This window comes from Schistocerca gregaria, chromosome 11 (genome assembly GCF_023897955.1).
Source record: "Schistocerca gregaria isolate iqSchGreg1 chromosome 11, iqSchGreg1.2, whole genome shotgun sequence".
NCBI lineage: Eukaryota > Metazoa > Arthropoda > Insecta > Orthoptera > Acrididae > Schistocerca > Schistocerca gregaria.
In genome coordinates, this window is record NC_064930.1 from 94,147,340 (window position 1) to 94,174,001 (window position 26,662).

The 26,662-nt window shown below is 42.0% G+C and overlaps 1 protein-coding gene across 2 annotated transcripts in view; it reads right to left on the reverse strand.

The window, feature by feature from the left end:
- Nucleotides 1–26,662, reverse strand: part of LOC126294962 (ankyrin-3-like) — a 136,721-nt gene that overhangs the window by 73,104 nt on the left and 36,955 nt on the right. The window contains exon 7 of one of the 2 annotated variants that reach the window (XM_049987187.1): nucleotides 26,274–26,607. The exons of the other annotated variant lie outside the window; for it this stretch is intronic. Coding sequence (XP_049843144.1) covers nucleotides 26,545–26,607 — 63 coding nt within the window. The 3' untranslated portion in view covers nucleotides 26,274–26,544. Of the gene's footprint in view, nucleotides 1–26,273; nucleotides 26,608–26,662 lie in introns of those variants that run through there. 2 annotated transcript variants of the gene reach the window in all.

Consider the following 26,662-nt stretch of genomic DNA (forward strand, 5'->3'; position numbering starts at 1 on the left):
ATATGGTTATCTGGTTACAAGATTTCGTTAGTATGCTTGAGTGAAAGTATGCTCCTTATGAGCGTTACCTGTGGATGCCACACGACAGCCCAAAAACCACTCAGCATCTCCTAGTGGCTAGATCGCAGTCTGATGACAGCCGCATCTTGATCATTTTGTTAGGTGATGGGCCCACATGTTCTCACTGTGTACTTTGCTCCTTTGTCTAGGACCCATCCACAGTAATTAGGCAGTTACAGAAGTCGTCTGTGCTGGCCTGACCCAGCCGCAGCTTCTATCCTGTTGACTTTGTTCAGCTTACTTCCAGAGTGTCTGCTTGTGGTCGCGCAAACCAGCCATTGGCTATCTCCATCATTCTCAAAATGCTCACTATTTTGAGAATGATGCGTGACTGATTTACCATTTTTCCAGTATCGCCCCGATTGTGACACACCAGTCTTTCAGCACCAAACCCTCCACTTTTTTTATGATACCAAATTCTTCAGAGACAGGTAGTATGTCACTCGTCTTTTCATAATTTAGACTTCTTGGTCTAGTTTGGAAGCACATGCGAAACCTAACCAGTGTGTTGTGTGATGATGCAAGATTTGCATATTCTTCCAGCAGCTCTGCTTGGTCTGTATGAGGTATGCATGTCATCCTAGCTATTACCTTTACATATCGATATGCACATATGTGAGAGCAAGCCATGTTGACCCACGATCTTATGTTGTGTTATCTTCCTTGCCTGGGACACTCAGAGATTACTATTATTACTGACAGGTGTTGTGAAGCAGATGTGGAACTGAACCAGCAGGAAATTTTTGTCTGGAATTCAAGTGCTAAATATTGAATTCAGATCTGCTGAAAATCATTAAGGTGCTGACAAGAGTATTTACGAATTTAAAAAAGAGTTTTGTGAAGAATTGTGATTTAAAGTATATCTACAGGTTTGTATACTTCCGTTGTAAAATTAACTGTCGTACAGAGATTTGACTGAAGATTTTATCTTATGGGCTCCTCGCAGCTATAGAAGTCAGTTCTCCCACATACACACATTCTGAAAAAAAAAATGAAGATCATTTTGGTTAGGTGAAATACCTTTACGAAAAGTAAATATTTGAATAATCAATCAGTTAGAGTTGTTTTTATAACCAGCCATTTTTCTATAAAGTCCACATTGTTAACGATCTTGAAAGTGAAGTCATAAAGTAATTTTTGCCTTTAAATTGTTTCAGAAAAATTATTGCGTAGAACATTAGTACCCAAAATTATTCAGAGTGAAGAAATTGTGTGTTACTTGTGTCGGCAGTAGACACGCTTTTGGATATTACTTTCAGCTTACCGTTTTAATTTAGCTTTGCCACGGCGCTGCTTGCTGTGCTCGAGTCTTGAGAGCAAACTTTTACTGTACTGAGGTAAGCGCAGGGATAGTTCAGGGCCATAGGCATACAGTTACACTATATGTACTGAACAATGTCGTCACACAGTTAGTCAGTGGTTCGTTCAGATAGCTTACATTCACTTTGGAAATGATTTAATTGTTATACAAAGTACATTTCAGAGAACATTGAGATATACCTCTGTCTCAAATAGTTTTTTCCTGTCCTGAGTTTTGTTTCGTAAGTTAACTACGTAAACCAGCAGTGGACTTTTATTAAAGTAATTTGGATACATTATTCAGATGAAAGTTAGTTGACCATTTGATGCGTAATTTTTACTGGTTTTATTTTGGCGTGTCTTTCAGCTGCTGAAAACTATCCAGTATGACACCAGGCAACACACCACTGTCCATTCGATTGTGCAATACAGGGCTTAAGTGATCACATTTTTCAATAATTAGTTTCTTCGCTTACAGTCTAGACACACACACACACACACACACACACAGACACACACACACAGAGAGAGAGAGAGAGAGACAGAGAGAGAGAGAGAGAGAGAGAGAGAGAGAGAGAGAGACAGGAGACATAAGCGTTTTTTTCGGTTGGAAGCTATGCGAATGGTATCAGAGGTGGCAGATTTCATATGTCAGCAGAATCCGCCAACGCCATCTCTGTCACCAACATACAAGGTGACTCGGGTGGCCCTGGCGATATCGTTTCGTGCAACCCTGCAATATCTGGCCTTCATAAAACATGGGCGAGATTTTGATATTCTCTTGTTCGCTATTCGGAAACTACTACTGCTACAAAAAAAGTGAAATGGATTGTGTAGTTAAATTTTGTGCCGTGATACGTGGTGGCTAGAGGCCACGGTGAACCTAGTTATGATGGAAGTGGAGGACTGGGTATGAATCGTCGAGGCGGAATTGAATGAAATCTCTCTACCTCTTCAGACAGTTTGAAGATGGCCGGCACCCGCTGGATGATGGGCAGATGGAAAGCGTTCTCTCGGTCCTGCTGGCGGAGTTCTGAATGTCGGTCAAATCTCAGGGAGGCGTCCTGGAGTTAGAAAATTGGAACAGAGATCAACATAAACACCATTTCCGTCCTTTTTATTGCTCGTGAAAACCACACATTGCATGCAGTACCAGCATACAGCGAGACCTTCAGAGGTGGTGGTCCAGACTGCTGTACACGCCGGTACCTCTAATACCCAGTAGCACGTCCTCTTGCATTAATGCTTGCCTGTATTCGTCGTGACATACTACCCACAAGTTCATCAAGGCACTGTTGGCCCAGATTGTCCCACTCCACAACGGCGATTCGGCGTAGATCCATCAGAGTAGTTCGTGCATCAGTTGTCCACAACACAGCCCTTTTCAGTCTATCCCAGGCATGTTCGATAGGGTTCATGTCTGGAGAACATGCTGGCCACTCTAATCGAGCGATGTCGTTTTCCTGAAGGAAACCATTCACAAGATGTGCACGATGGGGGCGCGAATGCCTCGCCAATATGCTGCCGATACGGTTGCACTATCGGTCGGAGCATGGCATTCACGTATCGTAGAGCCGTTACGGCGCCTTCCATGACAACCAGCGGCGTACGTCGGCCCCACATGATGCCACCCCAAAACAGCAGGGAACCTCCATCTTCCTGCACTCGCTGGGCTGTGTGTCTAACGCGTTCAGCCTGACCAGGTTGCCTCCAAATACGTCCCCAGTTGAAGGCATATGTGACACTTATCGGCGAAGACGCCAATCCTGAGCAGTCCATTCGGCACGTTGTTGGGGCCACCTTTACCACGCTGCGTGGTGACGTGATTGCAAAGATGGCCCTCGCCATGGATGTCGGGAGCGAAGTTGCTCATCATGCAGCCCATTGCGCACAGTTTGAGTCGTAACACGACGTCCTGTGGCTGTACGAAAGGCATTATTCAACATAGTGGTGTTGCTGGCAGGATTCCTCAGAGCCATAATCCGTAGGTAGCTGTCATCCTTGTGCGGCCTGAGCGAGGCATGTCATCGACAGTTGCTGTCTCTCTGTATCTCCTACATGTCTTTCACTCCGAGACGTCTGGACACTTCGCTTGTCGAGAGCCCTTCCTAGCCCTAGTAACAATGCGGGTGCGATCCAACAGCGGTATTGACCCTCTAGGCATGGTCGAACTACAGACAACATCAGCATGTTTACAGGTTTGGACGGGTTTAGTGACATCTCTGAACAGTCGAAGGGACTGTGTCTATGATACAATATCCACAGTCAACGATTGTCTTCAGGAGTTTTTAATGCGTGTATTTAAGTACCACAGACCTCAAGGGCGGCAGGTAGCTTAAATATCAGGGCTTCATTTTATCAATCGAACAATAGGAGATGAAGTGGAGCTAAGGCCTTTAAAACTTACTTTGCTTTAAGAACGGTCAGAGCTGACCAGGTTCTTAACTACCCTGATAAAATGCAAACGAGCTACCACCACACAGGCTGCCGGGTATGACCGCAGAATGTGAGAATCAGCTACAGATGGCGATAAACTCGACCGTGACCGCGCAAGCGAGCACAAACGTCGGACGAGGTCCAGCGCGACTGACCCTAGGGCGCGGTGCAGGGAAAGTCGAGTCAGGCGGTGCGGTCCTACCCAGACCACTACCTACGGTCAAAAATCCTTAATGAACAAAAACTGCTGTGGCGCACCGATTCGCTTTTCTACACAAGCGAAGCGTTTTACTTCTGCATCTACATCTACGTGTTTACTCTGCTATTCGCAATAAAGTGCCTGGCTGAGGGTTCAATGAACCACCTTCAAGCTGTCTCTCTACCGTTCCACTCCCGAACGATGCACGGGAAAAACGAGCACTTAAATTGTCCTGTACGAGCCCTGATTTCTCTTATTTTACCTTGATCATTCCTACCTATGTAGGTGGGTGCCAACAGAATGTTTTCGCAATCGGCAGATAAAACTGGTGACTAAAAATTTGTGAGAAGATCGCGTCGCAAAAAAAACTCCTTTGTTTTAATGATTGCCACTCCCATTCACATATCATGTCTGTGGCACTATCTCTCCTATTCCGCGATAATACAAAGTGAGCTGCCCTTCTTTGAACTTTTGCGTTGTCATCCGTCAGTCCCACCTGATGCGCATCCCACATCGCACAGCAGTACTCCAGAATAGGGCGGACAAGCGTGGTGTAAGCAGTCTCTTTAGTACACCTGTTGCATCTTCTAAGTGTTCTGCCAACGAATCGCAGTCTTTGGTTTGCCCTACCCACAACACTATCTATGTGGTCGCACCAATTTAGGTTATTTGTAACTGTTGTAAGTAGGCTGTTTAGGTTTTTTTAATGGTAACGCCGCCGCCACGTAGCGCTCTGTATGAAAATCATTGGCTGTGCCGTGTGCAGTCTGTGGCTGGTTGGCATTGTTGTTGTCTGCCATTGTAGTGTCGGGCAGCGGCAGCTGGATGCTAACAGCGCGTAGCGTTGCGCAGTTGGAGGTGAGCCGCCAGCAGTGGTGGACGTGGGGAGAGAGATGGCGGAGTTTTGAAATTTTTAAGAATTGGTGTAATGAACTGATATATATTCTGACTATTAAGGTAAATACTTTGTTTGTACTCTATTAAAATCTTTCATTCGCTAACTATGCCTATCAGTAGTTAGTGCCTTCAGTAGTTTGAATCTTTTATTTAGCTGGCAGTAGTGGTGCTCGCTGTATTGCAGTAGTTCGAGTAACGAAGATTTTTGTGAGGTAAGTGATTCATGAAAGGTATAGGTTAATGTTAGTCAGGGCCTTTCTTTTGTAGGGATTATTGAAAGTCAGATTGCGTTGCGCTAAAAACTATTGTGTGTCAGTTTAAGCACAGTCGTGTATAATTTTTCTAAGGGGACGTTTCACTGTTATCCGTAAGTATTTTCTTCAGTTCGCACCCTTCAGATTTGTGATACTTACCGCGTAATCGAAATTTAGTGCATTTCTTTTAGTACTCATGTGATTAACTTCAAACTTTTCTTTATTCTTGGATCAGTTACCAATTTTCGCACCATACAGATATCTTATCTAAATAATTTTTCAATTCGTTTTGCTCATAACGACTGTACAAGACGGCAAATGACAGCATAATCTGCAAACAATCTACACTACTGGCCATTAAAATTGCTACACCACGAAGATGACGTGCTAGGGACGCGAAATTTAACCGACAGGAAGAAGATGCTGCGATATGCAAACGATTAGTTTTTCAAAGCATTCACACAAGGTTGGCGCCGGTGGCGACACCTACAACGTGCTGACATGAGGAAAGTTTCCAACCGATTTGTCATAACAGACACCAGTTGACCGGCGTTGCCTGGTGAAACGTTGTTGTGATGCCTCGTGTAAGGAGGAGAAACGCGTACCATCCCGTTTCCGACTTTGATAAAGGTCGGATTGTAGCCTATCGAGATTGCGGTTTGTCGTATCGCGACATTGCTGTTCGCGTTGGTCGAGATCCAACGACTGTTAGCAGAATATGGAATCGGTGGGTTCAGGAGGGTAATACGGAACGCCGTGCTGGATCCCAACGGCCTCGTATCTCTAGCAGTTGAGATGACAGGCATCTTATCTGCATGGCTGTAACGGATCGTGAAGCCACGTGTCGATCCCTTAGTCAACAGATGGGGACGTTTGCAAGACAACAACCATCTGCACGAACAGTTCGACGACGTTTTTACGGACTATCAGCTCGCAAACAGTGGCTGCGGTTACCCTTGACGCTGCATCACAGACAGGAGCACCTGCGATGGCGTACTCGACTACGAACCTCGGTGCACGAATGGCAAAACGTCATTTTTTCGGATGAATCCAGGTTCTGTTTACAGCATCAAGATGGTCGCATCCGTGTTTGGCGACATCGCAGTGAACGCACATTGGAAGCGTGTATTCGTCAGCACCATACTGGCGTATAACCCGCCGTGATGCTATGGGGTGCCATTGCTTACACGTCTCGGTCACTTCTTGTTCGCATTGACGGCACTTTGAACACATTTCTGATGTGTTACGACCGATGGCTCTACCCTTCATTCGATCCCTGCGAAACCCTACATTTCAGCAGGATAATGCACGACTGCATGTTGCAGGTACTGTAGGGGCCTTTCTGGGCACAGAAAATGTCCGACTGCTGCCGTGGCCAGCACATTCTCCAGACCTGTCACCAACTGAAAACGTCCGGTTAATGGTGGCCGAGCAATTGGCTCATCACAAAACAGCAGTCACTACTCTTGATGAACTCTGGTATCGAGTTGAAGGTGCATGGGCAGCTGTACCTGTACACACCATCCAAGCTCTGTTTGACTCAATGCCCAATCGTATGAAGGCCGTTATTACGGCCAGATGTGGTTGTTCTGAGTACTGATTTCTCAGGACCTATGCACCCAAATTCCTTAAAATGTAATCACATGTCAGATCTAGTACAATATATTTGTCCACTGAATGCCCGTTTATCATCTGCATTTCTTCTTGGTGTAGCAATTTTAATGGCCAGTACCGTAATACGGCTACTCAGATTGTGTCCCATGTCGTTAATATAGATCAGGAACAATAGAGGGCATACAAAACTTCATTGCGGGACGCCGGATATTACTTCTGTTTTACTCGATGACTCTCCATCTATTATTACGAACTGTCACCTTTCTGATAGGAAATCACGAATCCAGTCGCACAACTGGGGCACGCAGTTTGTTTAGAAGACGCTTGTGAGCGACGGTGTCGAAAGCCTTCTGGAAACCTAAAAATATGGAATCAGTTTGACATCCCCTGTCGATAGCACTCATTACTGCATGAGTATAAAGAGCTAGTTGTGTTTCGCACAAAACGAGCTCCGCAAAAGCAGGCGCCAGTTAAGATGGTAAATAACACTTCAAAGACCAATAAAATCAACTCAACAAAACCATTACCGGAATGAGATTTTCACTCTGCAGCGGAGTGTGGGCTGTTATGAAACTTCCCTGGCAGATTGAAAATGTATGTCAGACCGAGATTCGAACTCGGGAGTTTTGCCTTTCTCGGGCAAGTGCTCTACCCACTTTTTTTAAAATTTCGTTTTGTTCGCTTTTGTTCGTTGCATCTGTTTGGAGCGGACGTCGTAAGGCATCCATTGAAGTTCGTTGTTGATCGATTAACTCAGTTTTTTTATTACAGAGGGCACATAACCCTCTGACCGAACACACTGACCAACCGTGCCGGCTTAAACGTTAACACTACTCATTATGCTTTTTTTTTCATTTTGTTCATTATTGATCATTGTGTTTGGTCGTTGCGGACGTCGCAATAGAGATGGGCAAAACTGTTCTTTTCAGAGATTGGATCAGAACTATTCACTCCCTGAAATGAACTAGCTCTTTTTCATGACTCACCACTCATTCACAATAGAAAATAAATGGAAGGCACATTGCCCTTTAAACTTGGTTTATTCCAGTACTATACCTGTATTTTGACCTTATTTGATCCTATTTTGAAGTAACACAGATAATGAGTAAGAATTTTGTATTGTTTATTGAAATGTCCACGATATGACAAAGTTTTTGATTATTGATTTATTTTGCACTATCGTGGTTTTTTGGGGTTGTAATATCTCTTTATATTCGATGAATTATTCTGATACAACTCTACCCTTGAATGACGTTTACAAAATTTCTATCTTCATACTTGTAGAATACATGTGCAAAATAGTTTCATACAATAGATATGCCATGAGTGCATAATTATTCTTTGAAGTACTCTCTCTGGTGGTTGTTAGAAGAAAAAAGCTTCCGAGATTGTCTTCGTGTCGATTAGCCTGAGCTTTTGTTTGAAGAATTGTAATCTGATTATTGAGATTTGTGACAGAAGATAACTGGTACGAAATTGTACTATTAAAAGGGAAATATATATATTGCTCCTTCAAACAAAAGGTATGTATTTAACATTTGACAATTGAGAATTAATGATATTCATCGATATATTGCGTAGTTGTTAATCAGAAGGGAACTTCCGAAAGACTGGATACAAACCTGCATTTAATAATCCAAGGGCTCCATTACTTCTTCGGAAGGTTAAACTTCATCAAAGCCAAATATCCGCTTGATCTGAGGTTTCCCGACTGATTATACAATGCTCCCAAAATTACGAGGCATTTTATTTGTACAGATTAGCAGACTGCCGCAAAGCATGAGTCTGCAGAGAAGAAGAATCATCGCCTAATTGCATTCTAACAAGTAAAATTTCTGAATCATTTTGAATGACTGCGCTATGACTGTATTTCCTATCATGAATGATTGATTGCTCGGACGAATTGAGAACTAAATAGATAGGAGGAAAAATTACAGGGTGATCGGAAAATGTTGTAACTTGAAATGTACATTAACAATATTTTTGGCTATAATGTATTACAATTTCATTAACCTTGTACAAATACATCGCAAGCCATATATTTTTAAAGTGAACGTTTCCTTCCGGAGACGCCTAAAATCGCAAAATCCGTACTACAATAAAAAAAATATATAAATTTGACTGTAAGACCAAAGTGCTGTATATAGCCTTCCGCAGAACAAAACAAGGAAAATATTGGTGTATCACATTTTGCTATACGTTTATCGGTTCGGTCGTAATTAAAGCGTAAATTCGAGTGTCCATAATAAAAAATCCTTTAGTAAGAGGAGCCATCAGGAACCTAGTCTGATCAGTTTAAACAAATAAAAATAAAATAAAAACATGTATACATGTATACATAACATAATAATGTAATATACATAACGGTATTACTACGAAGAACAATATCCAGTAGAGACGAACTCCGATGCAGAGGCGCTGAGTTGAACAGGTGGAGCCGCGAGCTGTATTACTGCGTGAGCTGAGACCGCAGAGACCAGAGTGACACCTGAGTTGCTTTGCTCAACGCTCTGGCTAGAGTCGAGAACGGTGGGATGAGCTTTGAGCGGGCGAGTTCCGAGGGTGGGGGGAGCGGTGAACGGCCACCAGTCACTCGCTTCGAGACAAATCGTCCGTTCTCTTGCCAGCAGGTTGTTGCGAGTAGTTCTCATGTTCTCCGCTAGGAGGCTTTCTGTCCTGTTGCTCGCGTCAACTGCCCAGAGGGCAGGACGTGCGACTGAAACGATCGCCGATGGAGTGCGATGCTAAGTTAAGCTGCGCCAGACACTGCACGCGGCAGAGGAAGCACAGAGACGGCACGGCATACGTGAAACACAAAATCCAATGGAGCACAACACAATGCAGGCAGCCAAGGTGGAAGCTGGGCAGAGGCCGGCGCTGGCTGTGTTGTGTGGGGTGCAGTGTGCTCTGACCAGCAGAGGCCCCACTGATCTGCTCAGACTCTCTCTCTCTCTCTCTCTCTGCTGTGGGAAACGTTTGGAGCTACCGTTCTTTGGTTCTGAATCACTGATTGTTCACTCCTTTGAAAGATTCAACTCTATGAATTAGTTCAGGAGCGGTTCCCCCATCTCTACGTCGCAAGACACCCTGTTCAAGTTCGGTGGTTGATCCTTCCACTCAGTTTTTTAATTAAAGACGCCAACGGGCTCTCTGATTGAACACGCAGCAGAGCTACCGTGCCGGCTAAATGGCAATGCTCCTGCCGTGGCAACGAGTAAGCTACCAGTGACCAACAAGGCGAGCGATCTCACAACTGCCTGGCCATGCGGCAGCACTCCGCAGGGATTGTCTGTGTCTCACACTCCCAGTGTCACTGCTTTGGAAATCATACCAAGACGACAGCCTACCATTTCTTCCCCTTTTGATTGCTCCTGTAACAAAAACAAGACACAGAAAATCGACAAGTGTCACTTTCTCGAGGGGTAGCCAGTAACTCAGTAAAGGTCGTTTCCGCCACTTCACGAAGGCAGGTACGCCGTGAAACACACCTTTGCAAATAACAGATTTAAATAACGCAAGCTGTCAGTTCTTACAGTGTTCCACAACGGCGCCACCACACAACTTCTTGACGGCGGCGAACTTTCTCGCCATTTTCTTCTTATAATTGAGAAGAAATGGGAGATACAGTACTGCGTGAAGAGTTTGACGGAGCACTGAAAGACCTGAGTTGAAACAAGGCCCCAGGAGTAGACAACTTTCCATTAGAATTATTGACGGCCTTGGAGAGCCAGTCCTGACAAAACTCTACCATCTGGTGAGCAAGATGTATGAGACAGGCGAAATACCCTCACACTTCAAGAAGAATATAATAATACCAATCCCAAAGGAAGCAGGTGTTGACAGATGTGAAAATTACCGAACTATCAGTTTAATAAGTCACAGCTGCAAAATACTAACGCGAATTCCTTACAGACAAATGGAAAAACTAGTAGAAGCCGACCTCGGGGAAGATCAGTTTGGATTCTGCAGAAATGTTGGAACACATGATGCATACTGACCCTACGACTTATCTTAGAAGAAAGATTAAGGAAGGGCAAACCTACGTTTCTAGCATTTGTAGACTTAGAGAAAGCTTTTGACAATGTTGACTGGAATACTCCCCTTCAAATTTTAAAGGTGGCAAGGGTAAAATACAGGGAGCGAAAGGCTATTTACAATTTGTACAGAAACCAATTGGCAGTTATACGAGTCGAGGGGCATGAAAGAGAAGCAGTGGTTAGGAAGGGATTGAGACAGGGTTGTAGCCTATTCCCGATGTGATTCAATCTGTATATTGAGCAAGCAGTAAAGGAAACAAAAGAAAAATTCGGAGTAGGTATTAAAATCCAGGGAGAAGAAATAAAAAATTTGAGACAGTGTAATTCTGTCAGAGGCACTTGAGCAGAATGGACAGTGTCTTGGAAGGAGAATATAAGATGAATGTCAACAAAAGAAAAATGAGGATAATGGAATGTAGTCGAATTAAATTGGGTTATGCTGAGGGAATTATATTAGCAAATGAGACACATGAAGTAGTAAAGGAGTTTTGCTACTTGGGGAGCAAAATAACTGATGATGGTCGAAGTAGAGAGGGTATAAAATGTAGACTGGCAATGACAAGGAAAGCGTTTCTGAAGAAGAGAAATTTGTTAACATCGCGTATAGATTTAAGTGTCAGGAAGTCATTTCTGAAAGTATTTGTTTGGAGTGTACCCATGTATGTGAGTGAAACATGGATGATAAATAGTTTGGTGCTACAGAAGAATGTTGAAGATTAGGTGCGTAGATCACGTAACTAATGGGGAGGTAATGAATAGGATTGGGGAGAAGAGAAGTTTGTGGCACAACTTGACTAGAAGAAGGGATCGGTTGGTTGGACATGTTCTGAGGCATCAAGGGATCACAAATTTAGCATTGGAGGGCAGTGTGGAGGGTAAAAATCGTAGAGGGAGACCAAGAGATGAATACACTAAGCAGATTCAGAAGGATGTAGGTTGCAGTAGGTACTGGGAGATCAAGGAGCTTGCACAGGATAGAGTAGCATGGAGAGCTGCATCAAACCAGTATCATGACTGAAGACCACAAAAACAACAACAACAACAACAATTGGAAGGAAACGTTTTCGAGTCGTTTTTCAAAGCTTGTTTTTTTGCGTCATAAGCCTCCTGACAGATTTGATGCGGCCTGACACGAAATCCTCTCCTCTGGCAACCTCTTAACCTCAGACAAGCACTTGCGTCTCACGTCTTCAGTTACTTGCTCCCTTCCCTCATGTCTTAGCAGATGTCCTATCATCCTGTCCCTTCTCCTTATCAGTGTTTTCCACACATTCTTTTCGTCTCCGATCCTGCGCAGAACCTCCTCATGCCTTACCTTATCAGTCCACCTAATTTTCAACATTGGCCTGGAGCTCCACGTCTCAAATGCTTCGACACTCTTCTGTTCCGGTTTTCTCACAGTTCTTGTTTCACTACTATAGAGTGCTCCGCTTCAAACGTACATTCTCAGAAATTTATTCTTCAAACTAAGCCCTATGTTTGATACCAGTAGACTTCTCGTGGCGGGGAATATCCATTTTGCCAGTGCTAGACTGCTTTTGATATCCTTGCTTCGTCTGCTATTGGTTATTTTGCTGCCTAGGTAGGAGAATTCCTTAACTTCATCTATTTCGTGACCATCAATCCTGATGCTAAGTTCCTCGTTGTTCTCATTTCTGCTATTTCTCATTACATCGTCTTTCTTCGATTTACTCTCAATCCATATTCTGTACTCATTAGATTGTTCATTCCATTCAGCAGATCATGTAATTCCTCTTCATTTTCACTGAGGAGTGCAATCTGATTAGCGACTCGTATCATTGATATCCTTTCACCTTGAATTTTATTCGAACTCTTGAACCTATCTTTTATTTCCGTCATTGCTTCGATGTAGAGATTGAACAGTAGGCCTGAAAGAGGACACTTCCCTATCGAACACCCTTTTTAATCCAAGCATTCCCTCCTTGCTCGTCCGCTCTTATTATTCCCTCTTGGCTCTTGTGCCTATTGTGTTACCCGTCTCTCCTTATAGATTAACTCTTTTTTTGCCCAGAATTTCGAACACCTTGCACAATTTGCCATTGTCTGTCTTTCCAGGTCGGCAAATCCTATGAACGTGTGTTAAGGCACAGTTAACCACCTTTCTGAGAACGATGAAGCTACATACAATAGCGTTTCGTAGAACAATTAAAATACGGCAATATTGAATCTGAGACTACATTGTGCCTTGTACGAAGTATGGTACAGAGACTAACCTATGCACTTAACCACCTTGCTGAGAACGATGAAGCTACATACAATAGCGTTTCGTAGAATAAATAAATAATGGGAATATTTAATCTGAGACTGCATTGTGCCTTATACGAAATATGGTACAGAGACTAACCTACATACTTAACCACCTTGCTGAGAACGATGAAGCTACATAGAATAGCGTTTCGTAAAACAATTTAAATATGGCAATATTTAATCTGAGACTGCATTGTGCCTTGTACGAAGTATGGTACAGAGACTAACCTAAGCACTTAACCACCTTGCTGAGAACGATGAAGCTACATACAATAGCGTTTCGTAGAACAATTAAAATATGGCAATATTTAATCTGAGACTGCATTGTGCCTTGTACGAAGTATGGTACTGAGACTAACCTATGCACTTAACCACCTTGCTGAGAACGATGAAGCTACATAGAATAGCGTTTCGTAAAACAATTTAAATATGGCAATATTTAATCTGAGACTGCATTGTGCCTTGTACGAAGTATGGTACAGAGACTAACCTATGCACTTAACCACCTTGCTGAGAACGATGAAGCTACATAGAATAGCGTTTCGTAAAACAATTTAAATATGGCAATATTTAATCTGAGACTGCATTGTGCCTTGTACGAAGTATGGTACAGAGACTAACCTAAGCACTTAACCACCTTGCTGAGAACGATGAAGCTACATACAATAGCGTTTCGTAGAACAATTTAAATATGGCAATATTTAATCTGAGACTGCATTGTGCCTTGTACGAAGTATGGTACAGAGACTAACCTAAGCACTTAACCACCTTGCTGAGAACGAGGAATCTACATACAATAGCGTTTCGTAGAACAATTAAAATATGGCAATATTTAATCTGAGTCTGCATTGTGCCTTGTACGAAGTATGGTACAGAGACTAACCTATGCACGTTCAGAACCTAAAAATTAGATCACTTTTGCAAGTTAAATCGTTATTGTTACTATCTTTTCGTATTTCTGATAAACGAATACTTTAAAACATGACGTCAAGTAATGCAAAGTTCAAGTGAATCTTTAGTATTTGTTATATGGAAATACTGTACGTTTCGGAAAAAATTGTAAATTTGTAATCGTTTGGATGATTCTGAACATGACTTCATAATGAATGATCTGGGCTACACTACGGTTGGCTCTTTCGTTTTAAGAGACATAAATTACATGTATGCGAATTGCTGTTTCGTTTTAATGGCCACCAGCTTTCCAAGAAATATTGTAGGGCTTCTTGGGTTGCGAAGGACACCGATCGCAAAGAAGATGTGGCTCATCACATCATAGATACGGAGCTGTGGCTTGGGACCTGACGTTCTAATGTGGCATCGCAAATCCAAACAAAGTGAAGCAACAGCTCTCCATCCCAAGAACTTTTTGGAATTTCCTTTCTTGTTCATTTATGACTTTCATCTTCACCATTCTGCCTGATGTCCGTCACAGTCAATGTTTGCGATTGTGAAGTTAACTGAGAAGCCAAAAGGTTATGACCACTACCCACTGCGATCACGGATGGCGCCTGGTGGCGTTACGGAATCGTGACGGAGTACCAAAAGTATGCAAGCAGAGCAGAGACGCACAAAGTGGGGATATGGGCACCAAATGGTGAAAGCCACTGAGATAAGCGACTGTGACCAAGGGCAGATTATGGTTACATAGAGCCTTCCTTCTCGAAAACGGCGAAGATGGTCGAATGTTGACGTGCTACTGTCGTGAGCATTTACAGGAAGAGGTAGAAGGACAGCGAAACTACCACTGGGAGCTAAATGGTTGGATGGGCACCACTCTTCACAGAACGTGAGCTTCAGAGGCTCGTCTGTTGTGTGAAGTAGGACAGATGGTGATCTGTGGCGTCTCCACAGAAAGAGCACCATGTTGGTTCACGCACAAGTATTTCAGGGGACACTGTTCATCGTACATTGTTGAACGTGGAGCTCCATGGCAGACCACCCTTACGTATTCACATGCTGATCCACCGACGTCGTCAGCTAAGACTGCAGTGGGCACGGAAACATCGGGATTCGACCGTGGGCCAATGGAATCGTGTCGGATCTTCTAGTGAATCACATTTTTTCCCCTATACTAAGTCTATGGTCGCCTCCACAAACGCCGTTATCGAAGTGAACGGCGGCTCGAAACGTGCAGCGCACTACAGACGCGGGCTGGTGGGAGCAGTGTTATGCTATTGGAGACATTCCCCTGTGCTTGCACGGCAATGTAAGACACGCTGACAGCTGCGTGCGTCATGCATCCCTTCATGTTTGATGTCTTCCCTGACGGTGACGTCATCTTTCAGCAGTGAAACTATCGCCGGCCGCGGTGGCCGAGCGGTTCTAGGCGCTCAAATGGCTCTGAGCACTATGGGACTTAACATCTATGGTCATCAGTCCCCTAGAACTTAGAACTACTTAAACCTAACTAACCTAAGGACATCACACATCACCCAGTCATCACGAGGCAGAGAAAATCCCTTACCCCGCCTGGAATCGAACCCGGGCGTGGGAAGCGAGAACGCTACCGCACGACCACGAGATGCGGACTCTCGGCGCTCAGTCCGGAGCGACTGCTACGGTCGCAGGTTCGAATCCTGCCTGGGCCATGGATGTGTGTGCTTTCCTTAGGTTAGTTAGGTTTAACTAGTTCTAAGTTCTAGGGGACTGATGACCACAGATGTTAACTCTCATGGTGCTCGGAGCCATCTGAACCACTTTTTTGAAACTCTCCATGTCTCAGAGCCAGATTCGTGCGACAGTGGCTTAAGGAGCGTGCTAGTGAACTCAAGTTGATGTCTCGGCTACCAAATTCGCCTGATGTAAACCCTATGCAACCCATCTGGGTCGCTATCGTGCGCCATCGCCGCGTACGCAAATCAGCGGTCGTTATTTACGGTAATTACGTGAGCTCTGCGTAGACATCTTATGCTACATATCTCCAAAAACCTACCAACAAACTGTAATATCCCTGATATCCAGAATCAGTATCGTATTTTGTTCCGAAGATGGTCAAACGAGCTATTAAGCAGGTGGTCATAATATTTTGGTTGATCAGTATATGTGTTTCGTGTTCAGAGTTAAATGTCTTTCTCGTGCCTCAGGTGTAGTTCTATGGACAGTTACAACTTGCTGACGAAAAGTATACACAACACTACTATGAGGATCGATATTTAATTTTTCGTATTTGCTACCTGTCTGTCTGAATGTATTACTGCTCCTGGCCACTGCTTCCACTCTTTTACAGCAAACAAAATGGATTTTTGGCGCTTATTTTTTATTTATTTATTTATTTATTGTTTCGTGGGACCACATTAAGGAGAAGTCTCCATGGTCATGGAACGAGTCAATACATGAAATTATTACACAATATTAGAAACAGATAAAATGAAATATAAGAAACATATTCAGTTGTAGATTGTACAAACAGATAACATGAAATATAAGAAACATATTCAGGCGACAAGTCGTTAGTTTAAATAAAGAAAGTGAAGAATGTAACACTGGAATTTGCTTAATTTTTTAGCTCTTACAGGAGCTCCTCGACAGAATAGAAGGAGTGAGCCATGAGGAACTCTTTAGTTTAGACTTAAAAGTGTTTGGGCTACTGCTAAGATTTTTGAGTTCTTGTGGTAGCTTATTGAAAATGGATGCCGCAGAATACTGCACTCCTTTCTGCACAAGAATCAAGGAAGTGCATTCCATATGCAGATTTGATTTCTGCCTAGTATTAACTGAGTGAAAGCTGCTAACTCTTGGAATAAGCTAATATTGCTAACAACAAACGACAATGTCAAAATTCCCAGACTATTGAATAGGGGTTGACGAGAGGTTCTTGAACTTACACCACATATAGCTCCAACAGCCCATTTTTGAGCCAAAAATACCCTTTTTTCAATCAGAAGAATTAACCCCAAAAAATAATACCATATGACATAAGCGTATGAAAATATGCGAAGTAGACTACTTTTCATGTTGAAATGTCACTCATTTAAGATTCTGTTCTAATGATAAATAAAGGGGCATTTAGTTTCTGAACAAAATCCTGAACATGGGCTTTCCACAACAGCTTACCATCTATCCAAACGCCTAGGAACTTGAACTGTTCCGTCTCGCTTATAATATGCCCATTCTGTGTGATTAAAATATCAGTTCTTGTTGAACTGTGAGTTAGAAACTGTAAAAACTGAGTCTTACTGTGATTTAGCATCAAATTATTTTCCACAAGCCACGAACTTATTTCATGATCTACATGATTTGATAATGTTTCAATATTACACACAAGATCCTTCACTACCAAGCTGGTGTCATCAGTAAACAGAAATATTTTTTAATCACTTGTAATACTAGAAGGCATATCATTTATATAAATAAGAAACAGCAGTGGCCCCAGCACCGACCCTTGGGGAACGCCCCACTTAACGGTGCCCCATTGGGACTGAACATCACTACCACTATCAATATTGCGGAGAATTACCTTCTGCTCTCTGTTCTTAAAGTAAGAGGCGAACCAATTGTAAGCTACTCCCCTTACTCCATAACGGTCCAACTTCTGCAATAATATTTTGTGGTCAACAAAGTCAAAAGCCTACGTTAAATCAAAGAAAACACCTAACGTTCGCAACCTTTTATTTAATGCGTCCAAAACCTCACAGTGAAAAGAGAATATAGCATTTTCAGTTGTTAAGCCATTTCTAAAACCAAACTGTACATTTGACAGCAGAATATGTGAATTTAAATGCTCCAGTAACCTTGTATATACAACCTTCTCGATAACTTTAGAAAACAGCGATGGCATAGAAATAGGTCTATAATTGTCAATATTATCCCTGTCTCCCTTTCTATAAAGTGGCTTCACTACCGAGTACTTTAATCGGCCAGGAAACCGACCATTCTTATTGTGATGTACACATTTTAGTAAGACACTACGCAAAACTCAAAAAGTTTGCAAGGAAAATTAGTGGTCGGTATGATTTTGCAGCAAGATGTATGAGACAGGCGAAATACCCTCAGACTTCAAGAAGAATATAATAATTCCAATCCCAAAGAAAGTAGGTGTTGACAGATGTCAAAATTACCGAACTATAAGTTTAATAAGTCACAGCTGCAAAATACTAACACGAAATATTTACAGACTAATGGAAAAAGTGATAGAAGCCGACCTCGGGGAAGATCAGTTTGGATTCCGTAGAAATGTTGGAACACGTGAGGCAATACTGACCTTACGACTTATCTTGGAAGAGAGATTAAGGAAAGGCAAACCTACGTTTCTAGCATTTGTAGACTTAGAGAAAGCTTTTGACAACGTTGACTGGAATACTCTCCTTCATATCCTAAAGCTGGCAGGGGTAAAACACAGGGGGCGAAAGGCTATTTACAATTTGTACAGAAACCAGATGGCAGTTATAAGAGTCGAGGGACATGAAAGGGAAGCAGTGGTTGGGAAGGGAGTGAGACATGGTTGTAGCCTCTCCCCGATGTTATTCAATCTGTATATTGAGCAAGAAACAAAGGAAACAAAAGAAAAATTTGTAGGTATTATGGAGAAGTAATAAAAACTTTGAGGTTCGCCGATGACATTGTAATTCTGTCAGAGACAGCAAAGGACTTGGAAGAGCAGTTGAACGGAATCGACAGTGTCTTGAAAGGAGGATATAAGATGAACATCAACAAAAGCAAAACGAGGATAATGGAATGTAGTCGAATTAAGTCGGGTGATGCTGAGGGACTTACATTAGGAAATGAGACACTTAAAGTAGTAAAGGAGTTTTGCTATTTGGGGAGCAAAATAACTGATGATGGTCGAAGCAGAGAGGATATAAAATGTAGACTGGCAATGGCAAGGAAAGTGTTTCTGAAGAAAAGAAATTTGTTAACATCGAGTATAGATTTAAGTGTCAGGAAGTCGTTTCTGAAAGTATTTGTGTGGAGTGTAGCCATGTATGTGAGTGAAACATGGACCATAAATAGTTTGGAAAAGAAGAGAATAGAAGCTTTTAAAATGTGGTGCTACAGAAGAATGTGGAAGATTAGGTGAGTAGGTATTGAATAGGATTGGGGAGAGGAGAAGTTTGTGGCACAACTTGACTAGAAGAAGGGATCGGCTGGTAGGACATGTCCTGAGGCATGAAGGGATCACAAATTTAGCATTGGAAGGCAGCGTGTAGGGTAAAAATCGTAGAGGGAGACCAAGAGATGAATACACTAATCAGATTCAGAAGGATGTAGGTTGCAGTAGGTACTGGGGGATGAAGGAGCTTGCACAGGATGGAGTAGCATCAAACCAGTCTCAGGACTGAAGACCCCAACAACAACAACATGATTTTGCGTTTGGTGCGTATTACACCATATATTGCTGCGTATGAAATTTAGCTCACATGCTGAAATTCTGTTTAGACTTGGGAGGAGATGTCTATCTGCCTCCGATCTCGAGAAAATGGATCCCATGTTGCGCGCTCACTTCCGATCTGACGCCCGCGAGAATGAAATACTCGCAACATCTCTCGTATCTCCTAAACCGCTCGAGACACCGAAACGAAAGTTTGGCGAATGGAGGAGAGTGTTTCGCCAATTATTAAACACACGGAACTTTCTTATCTATGGCGATATATCACTACTTATACTTCTTTTTTTATTTATTTCACTCCAGTGACTAATTTTTTAAGAGTTGGTGACAGCTAGCGAAACAAGAGCTTCCTAGTATGAAAATAAATGTGAAATTTCTTCTTTTATGTTACTGCAAACCGATACTACGAGGTTTTTCGTAAGCTATTGAGCTCTGTAATTGCCAATTACTTGTTTAATGAGGCCCTTCGTTTCGGAATTCTGTCTCAATAGCTGCTGTGAGATGTGTGTGGCAAAGTACTTTGTGGCAGAGGAAGTACATTTAAACCAGTCACCAAGAGAAATGTGGCCTTTACTCATAAATGGTGATGCTTATAACATCGCAGCTCCTGAGCCAAATTATAACGTCCCAGGACTTTCTGCACCAAATTATAACATTTCAGCTCCTCAACACCAAATTAAAACGTTGCATTAGGAGGTGTCTGCTTCGTGCAAAAGGTCTTGAGTTCATATTGACGACAACAAGTAATTCTTCATTACAGACGTTTATTTACAAACAGAACAGCCAGACTTCACAGACTCAACAACTGACTCTCCCAGCTAACCGCACTGCATATCCGAACTGGCCACTGACAACTCCTGGGTGTATTAATATCTTTCCAAACAATGAGAGTCTTTGACAATGTTTTGTTTACATTACGATAGCAATTCACGACTAAATTAGACATTACAGAATTTTAGTACAGATTAAAGTAAGTAAATGATCAGTACATATAAATTCTTACAAGCATAATTTCCAAATAGATTTTATAACATTTTTCTACCAGCTTCTGGATAACCTTCACCAGATTTGTACCGATGTTTCCAGAAATATCTTGACATTTGATTCTGGATATTTCTTGAGTGATTTAGAACAACTATCTATATGTAAAATGATTTAAATCGTGTTTCAAAACGCAAACAAATCTTTTTAGCAATATTTCTTGATACAAATCGTCTTTCGAAATTAGAGATTATGAAACAGTTTTTTTCGTATTTTTGCGATCATAATATAGAATTTCTCCATAGAAAGTTCCAGAAGTGTGCATTAAACGATCATTCACAGACTTTCTCTTTAGCTGGTGAGTTTTTAAAAGTATCTTGTCCGTATTATACGAAATAGTTTAGCTCAAAACTGATAATTTATACAATTAATCAGAACTACAGCAAACAGTGAGTCTTTCTTTTACAAAATGAAATACAATTACAAAATTGAATGAAAATAGGTTACCAACACTAATATATATTTACATTAATTCTATTTTTGTTCTTTCTGTGCAAAATGTCCTAATATTGACACAGTACAATATTTAAACATCACCAAAGTTTCCCTTTACATTTTGCATATCTGTATCGACATCCCCTAAAAGTCTACAGTATCGAATACTTCAATATGTCCCAATATGTCCTGTAATGTTACATGCTTCTTCGAATGAGAAAAGGTTAACAACTCACACAAAAACAGATTGGCAATTCTGTTGGAATTTTGGTGGATTCTCCGTAACCCATCATATTTTTAACACTGAGCGATGGGAATGGAATCTTACGAAAGGATTTTATTCCTTCTGTTGATCGGAACAGTATTAAAATAATGACGAGTGTTCCTTCAGCCGGAATTATTGCCACATGCCAGATAGTGTTTACTCACCTACGGCTTGCCAAACTGACAATGCGTGATCACGAAGAATGTAGATGTTATTGAGAAAAATAAACAATCGATCTGCCGCACAACACAATGGTCGGTGTATTGTCTGCAGCGAAGGATAATGCACGGGACAGGAGTGCACAAGCTGGCCATGTGTGCCTTGTGAGATGGATTTCGAAACACATTGTCATGAAAGTAGATCTGCCTTTGTCAGCAGCACATTTCAACAAATTAAATATATCTAATCATAACACTCTTTCAGGATATTCCTACTTTCGTAATAATACCGACCATTTTCTTCATTTGTGTAGCCTGTTGTTCTACAATTAGCTTATTAATGCTGATAATGTCCATGCAACAATTGCAATGCTTTTTCTCATCACGGCGAACCAATTAAAACATTGTTATTTGTGACTGCTTTTCGAATGTTTGTAGCTTGCAGTGGAAATATGTTGTTCACATGCATGTAGTAAACTGTGTCGTATTACATCATTACATCCATATGAGAGTAATCACAGTGAAACTTCTATACTTCAGATCTTGGACGCTTTTTACCACAAGCACAAAAGGATCACACCTGTGGAGATTATCCCTTTCTAAATTTTTGTAACAGATCGTAAAGATACGCTAGCTTACTAGGCAGCAAGAATATAACCTTGCTTTGCTTTCCTGCCTTGATTCTTAATCACATGATTTTATAATATTCCTTGCTTTCTTATTCACTACCGTCTGTCCCTTCTTGCGATCTGAAAACATCACGGAGGCATATGGTGCAAATTCCAGCGGCCAATGGCTCTATCAGTTACTGAAATATACATTTTTCTTGACAGAAGAAAAACAAAACAAAACTATGCAGATATAAATAACAGAAAAGTACAACGTGCTAACGAAGAATGCTGGAGCGTTTAAATGGCGAAAAACGAAGCACTACCCAAAGGCAATAAAATTCAGTACACATTAAGGCAAAATTTATCGTATTCGCAATACTACCCCTGCTGATATGCGCCGTTCCGATGTGAGCATATGGCCGGGCTACTTTTCCGCTCCCCGCCTAAAATTTCCCACGGTGCCAGCGAGGCACGCGCCAGAAACTGTGACGCAACCACAACGCCGCGCGACCCGGCGCAGGCGCGAGTCGCGTCTCAGTCGCGTCCCAGTCGCGTCGCGTCGCAGTTTGCGCCGCGGTCCCATTTGACCCTGTGTGAAGTTACAAAAACGCCCGCTGCGCTGCGTCGCGCCACACGCGCTTTACGCGTCTCAATTTGCGCCTAGCCTTTAGCGGCAGGCGAAGGCGCTTCGTGCATCAACATACTGCCAAGAGAAGCCGTGGACATTCGTACGTCTGCCCGAGGCAGCGGAAGCTACAAACCTAGAGCGAAAAACAGTTTTTTTTACGATTCTAGGTAACACGAACAGAGCGGCGAGTTGAATAGCAACAACACGACTTGGCTGTCCAAGAGTCTCAAGTGGCCCGGGGAATTTTGGCCGTTTCCCGGGAGCAGGACACCTGGAAACGTAGCGGCAATACTCAAACGGAGATATTTGTATACTCTGTCTCTCGTTTCCTCGCTGAATGCGACGGCAAGGAAGAAGGAAATTTTGAAAGGGACCTCTTCATTGGCAAGAATCTAATGTTCGCTTTGAAAAATAGTACGAGCTACGTAATTTGCGTAAGGGCGGAGAAAAGACGCTGGAGGGGAGCGTCTCTCTCTCTCTCTCTCTCTCTCTCTCTCTCTCTCTCTCCAGGTGCGAGGAGCGCACCAGTACTGGGCATTCCGAATATTGCTTCTGAGGAGGCAGGAGGTCACTCTTGACTGCTTCCGATAAGTCGCAACGATTCTCTTATCGCTTGTCACGAGACGATGCACTTTGCATTCGTCGCAAACAGCGCAGAGAGCAAAGTTCGTTAGATCCAAGTAGGCGAGCTTCACTCACTGTGCGCGTTATCGAGAGCTTAACTCTGGATCAAATTTTGATTTACTCCACGTCCGATGACGGTAGTACTGTTAGAACAATTTTGAGCTTTGTTTAATGAAGTTTCACGTAGGTTCGCACTTGCAGATGGACGCATACCGTCGTCCAGTATGGCAACTTGCAGTAGCAGGTTTCGGTCACCATTTTCAGCATAGGGCATGCTAGACGCTATCAACTACATCGCCGGCAGAGTCTCGATGCAGCCGCACGCAATCAGCCAACTCCACCGCCACGCCGGCCACGCTATGAACACTGTAATACAGAAAACGCCCACTTTCCTAGCTCTGCATTCTTCTCTTCCATCTTCCTCATTTATTACACCAGGTCATCCCGTCTCGTGTAATTTATTTATATGTTAAGTTAGAATGCAGTCATACAATGGTCATGTTAAAAGACAAATACCAGTGCAGGCACCTTATATAATTCATTTGCTGTGAGCTCTCGGTGCCAATTCAATTTTATTTATTTATTTGGTACTTTCTACAGTACGATTATCTGGAGACCCAATTCCTATATTTTTGTTTATCATTATTTGAATAATTTGTGATTGATTGTTAAATGAATATGATAAAATTTCAATATTTATTGCATATGCAGTTTAATGCAGTTTCGCTGAATAAACCACTTATATATATGGTGAAGAGCACTCGTTGCATTTCATTTATAGAATTTAAATAAAATTCACATCTCTTCCTTCCTCCCACAATGGTATCTTCCATAGTCGACTGTGTTTACTATCTAATAGTCAGCGGGAATCCGCTTTGAGAATTGAGAGGGGTAACCCCATTGGTTTAGCACCTACTTTCTCAAATATTTAAGTATTGTGTACTTGCACAGCATTTAGTTATAATATTACCAGTGCAATTGATGTTATCCAAAGTGAAATACCATTCACATCTTGTGTGATACTCCACGATTTGTGATTTGCACGACTTTATAACATTTTCCCATCAATGGAAATGTTGGTGCTAGGTGTAGTTGGGCAGACTGCCAGCTGAGGCAGTGGGGGCGCTGTCGGCGGTGGCTCCCTACAGAGCCTGTATAGCGAGAGGGTGGCCAACCGGGCGATACGGCGGCCATTTTTATGCCAAACTGCGGGCGGGATTTTTGAATGGCCAGTAGAGGAGTAGTGGAATACACACTCACCGAATCAAAAGCACAAGACAATATGGCGAAATCATTCGTTAAATGCCTTTCTTTACAGCTATAATACACTCACAGTAGCCTACTATGCACAGCAGAGGAAAATTTCATACAGTGGCTGTAAAAATTATTCGTTATTTGCATTTCTCTCCTTTGAAGTTCGTTTACTAATCATATTGCAATAAAAATAACGTAAAAAATAGTGTATAGTATTTGTTTTGTATTGGAAGTGTATAACGCTATAGATTTAACGTACCTGTATTACATCAGATGAATGAAAGTCGTAAGCAGTTGTTTACTTGTGACATGCAAAAAATGTGAGGCGTATTAGTATTTCTTGTCACGTCTTCAAACTTTTTACATCTAAACAACTGCTTACGACTTTCTTTCACACACACACACACACACACACACACACACACTCACACACACACACACACACACACACACTCACACACACACACACACACACACACATATATATATATATATATATATATATATATATATATATCATAGATTGTTGTTGTGGTCTTCAGTCCTGAGACTGGTTTGATGCAGCTCTCCATGCTACTCTATACTGTGCAAGCTTCTTCATCTCCCAGTACCTACTGCAACCTACATCCTTCTGAATCTGCTTAGTGTATTCATCTCTTGGTCTCCCTCTACGATTTTTACCCTCCACACTGCCCTCCAATACTAAATTGGTGATCCCTTGATGCCTCAGAACATGTCCTACCAACCGTCAAGTTGTGCCACAAACTTCTCTTCTCCCCAATCCTATTCAATACTTCCTCATTAGTTATGTGATCTACCCATCTAATCTTCAGCATTCTTCTGTAGTACCACATTTCGAACGTTTCTATTCTCTTCTTGTCCAAACTATTTATCGTCCACGTTTCACTTCCATACATGGATACACTCCATACAAATACTTTCAGAAATGACTTCTTGACACTTAAATCTATACTTGATGTTAACAAATTTCTCTTCTTATCGTAGATAACAAACGAAAAAGATTACGAAAATCAGGTAATGTTAAATGTAGGCTACTGTAATAATGACCAAATATAACAAGAAAACTATCGTATCCCTTCTACCCCACAGTAAGTAGGCCTATTGAAAACTGTCTTCAAGAGTACCTACAATTATTTTCTACGAATAAAGAATAATGTTTCAGCAACCACGGCAACTGCGGAAAGCGTGCTTACAACTTGCCTGCGTCAACAGTCAGGCAATGATACTGAAACCAAAATAATGCCTAGTGTTCTGATTCGGAACGAAATAAAGTTTGGCGCTATAAATTCCAACGTGGCACAAATACAGGAACTTTCCGTTTCCAGCAAGAACTGTCAGATACTGGCTTCAGAAAAGCTTGTGATGCTACGAGTATGCACGAACTGTTAAAGAAATAAGAGCTTAAATAACGATACACAAGTAAATCGAACATGCATGCTCAACGCATTACAAGTCTCTCAATAATTCTAATACCTTTTTATCGTTTCCAAAAGTCCTCTGAACTTCAATTTAACTCAAAAAAGCACTGCGAACACAGGAAGCGTGACAGACGCTTGACAGAAAAATGGCGCCAAAGCTAATCAACCAAACATGGGCAGCTTCACCTATGGCCACTGTCTCTGCATACAGGCCCCCTATGGCTCCCTCCTAGTCAGACTTGCCGTATGTCAGGTAAGAGCGGCGGACCCTGCAGCACTCGGTGAATAATGTGCTCCCACTCCCCAAGAAACCTTCCAGCACCTGACTGAGTGGTAGTTGTCATCAAGGCTAACACAATATTGAATTCCAGCATTACTGATGGAGGGCACCACGAACTTGTAAGTCATTTCTGGGCATGTGTCCGGATACTTTTAATCACATAATGTATATTGTTCTCTGTATAAAGTCTCAAACAGAGGCCTGGTGTCTATTGGTAACGAAGGGAATACTTTTCAGTTGGTACTGAGTTTCATAAAAGTTGCTCGATAAAGTTTTTTTGAGAGTTTTCTCAAAAGAAAAGCTATATTAGATTATGGATGTCTCCCACTGTCACACAGAGAAGTTATATGAGAACATTTGAATGAAGACTTAATTGCTTACTTGTAATTTTTATTTCAAAAATAATGAAGAGTCATGCAGTTAAGCTTTGTTTTTTACACACCAGAAGTCAGTAGGATGGATAGCTTGAAGTTGCCAGTTCACCTACATTACATCTTTTTACCTATGTTTTAAAATCAGTAGGTATCAAATCACAATC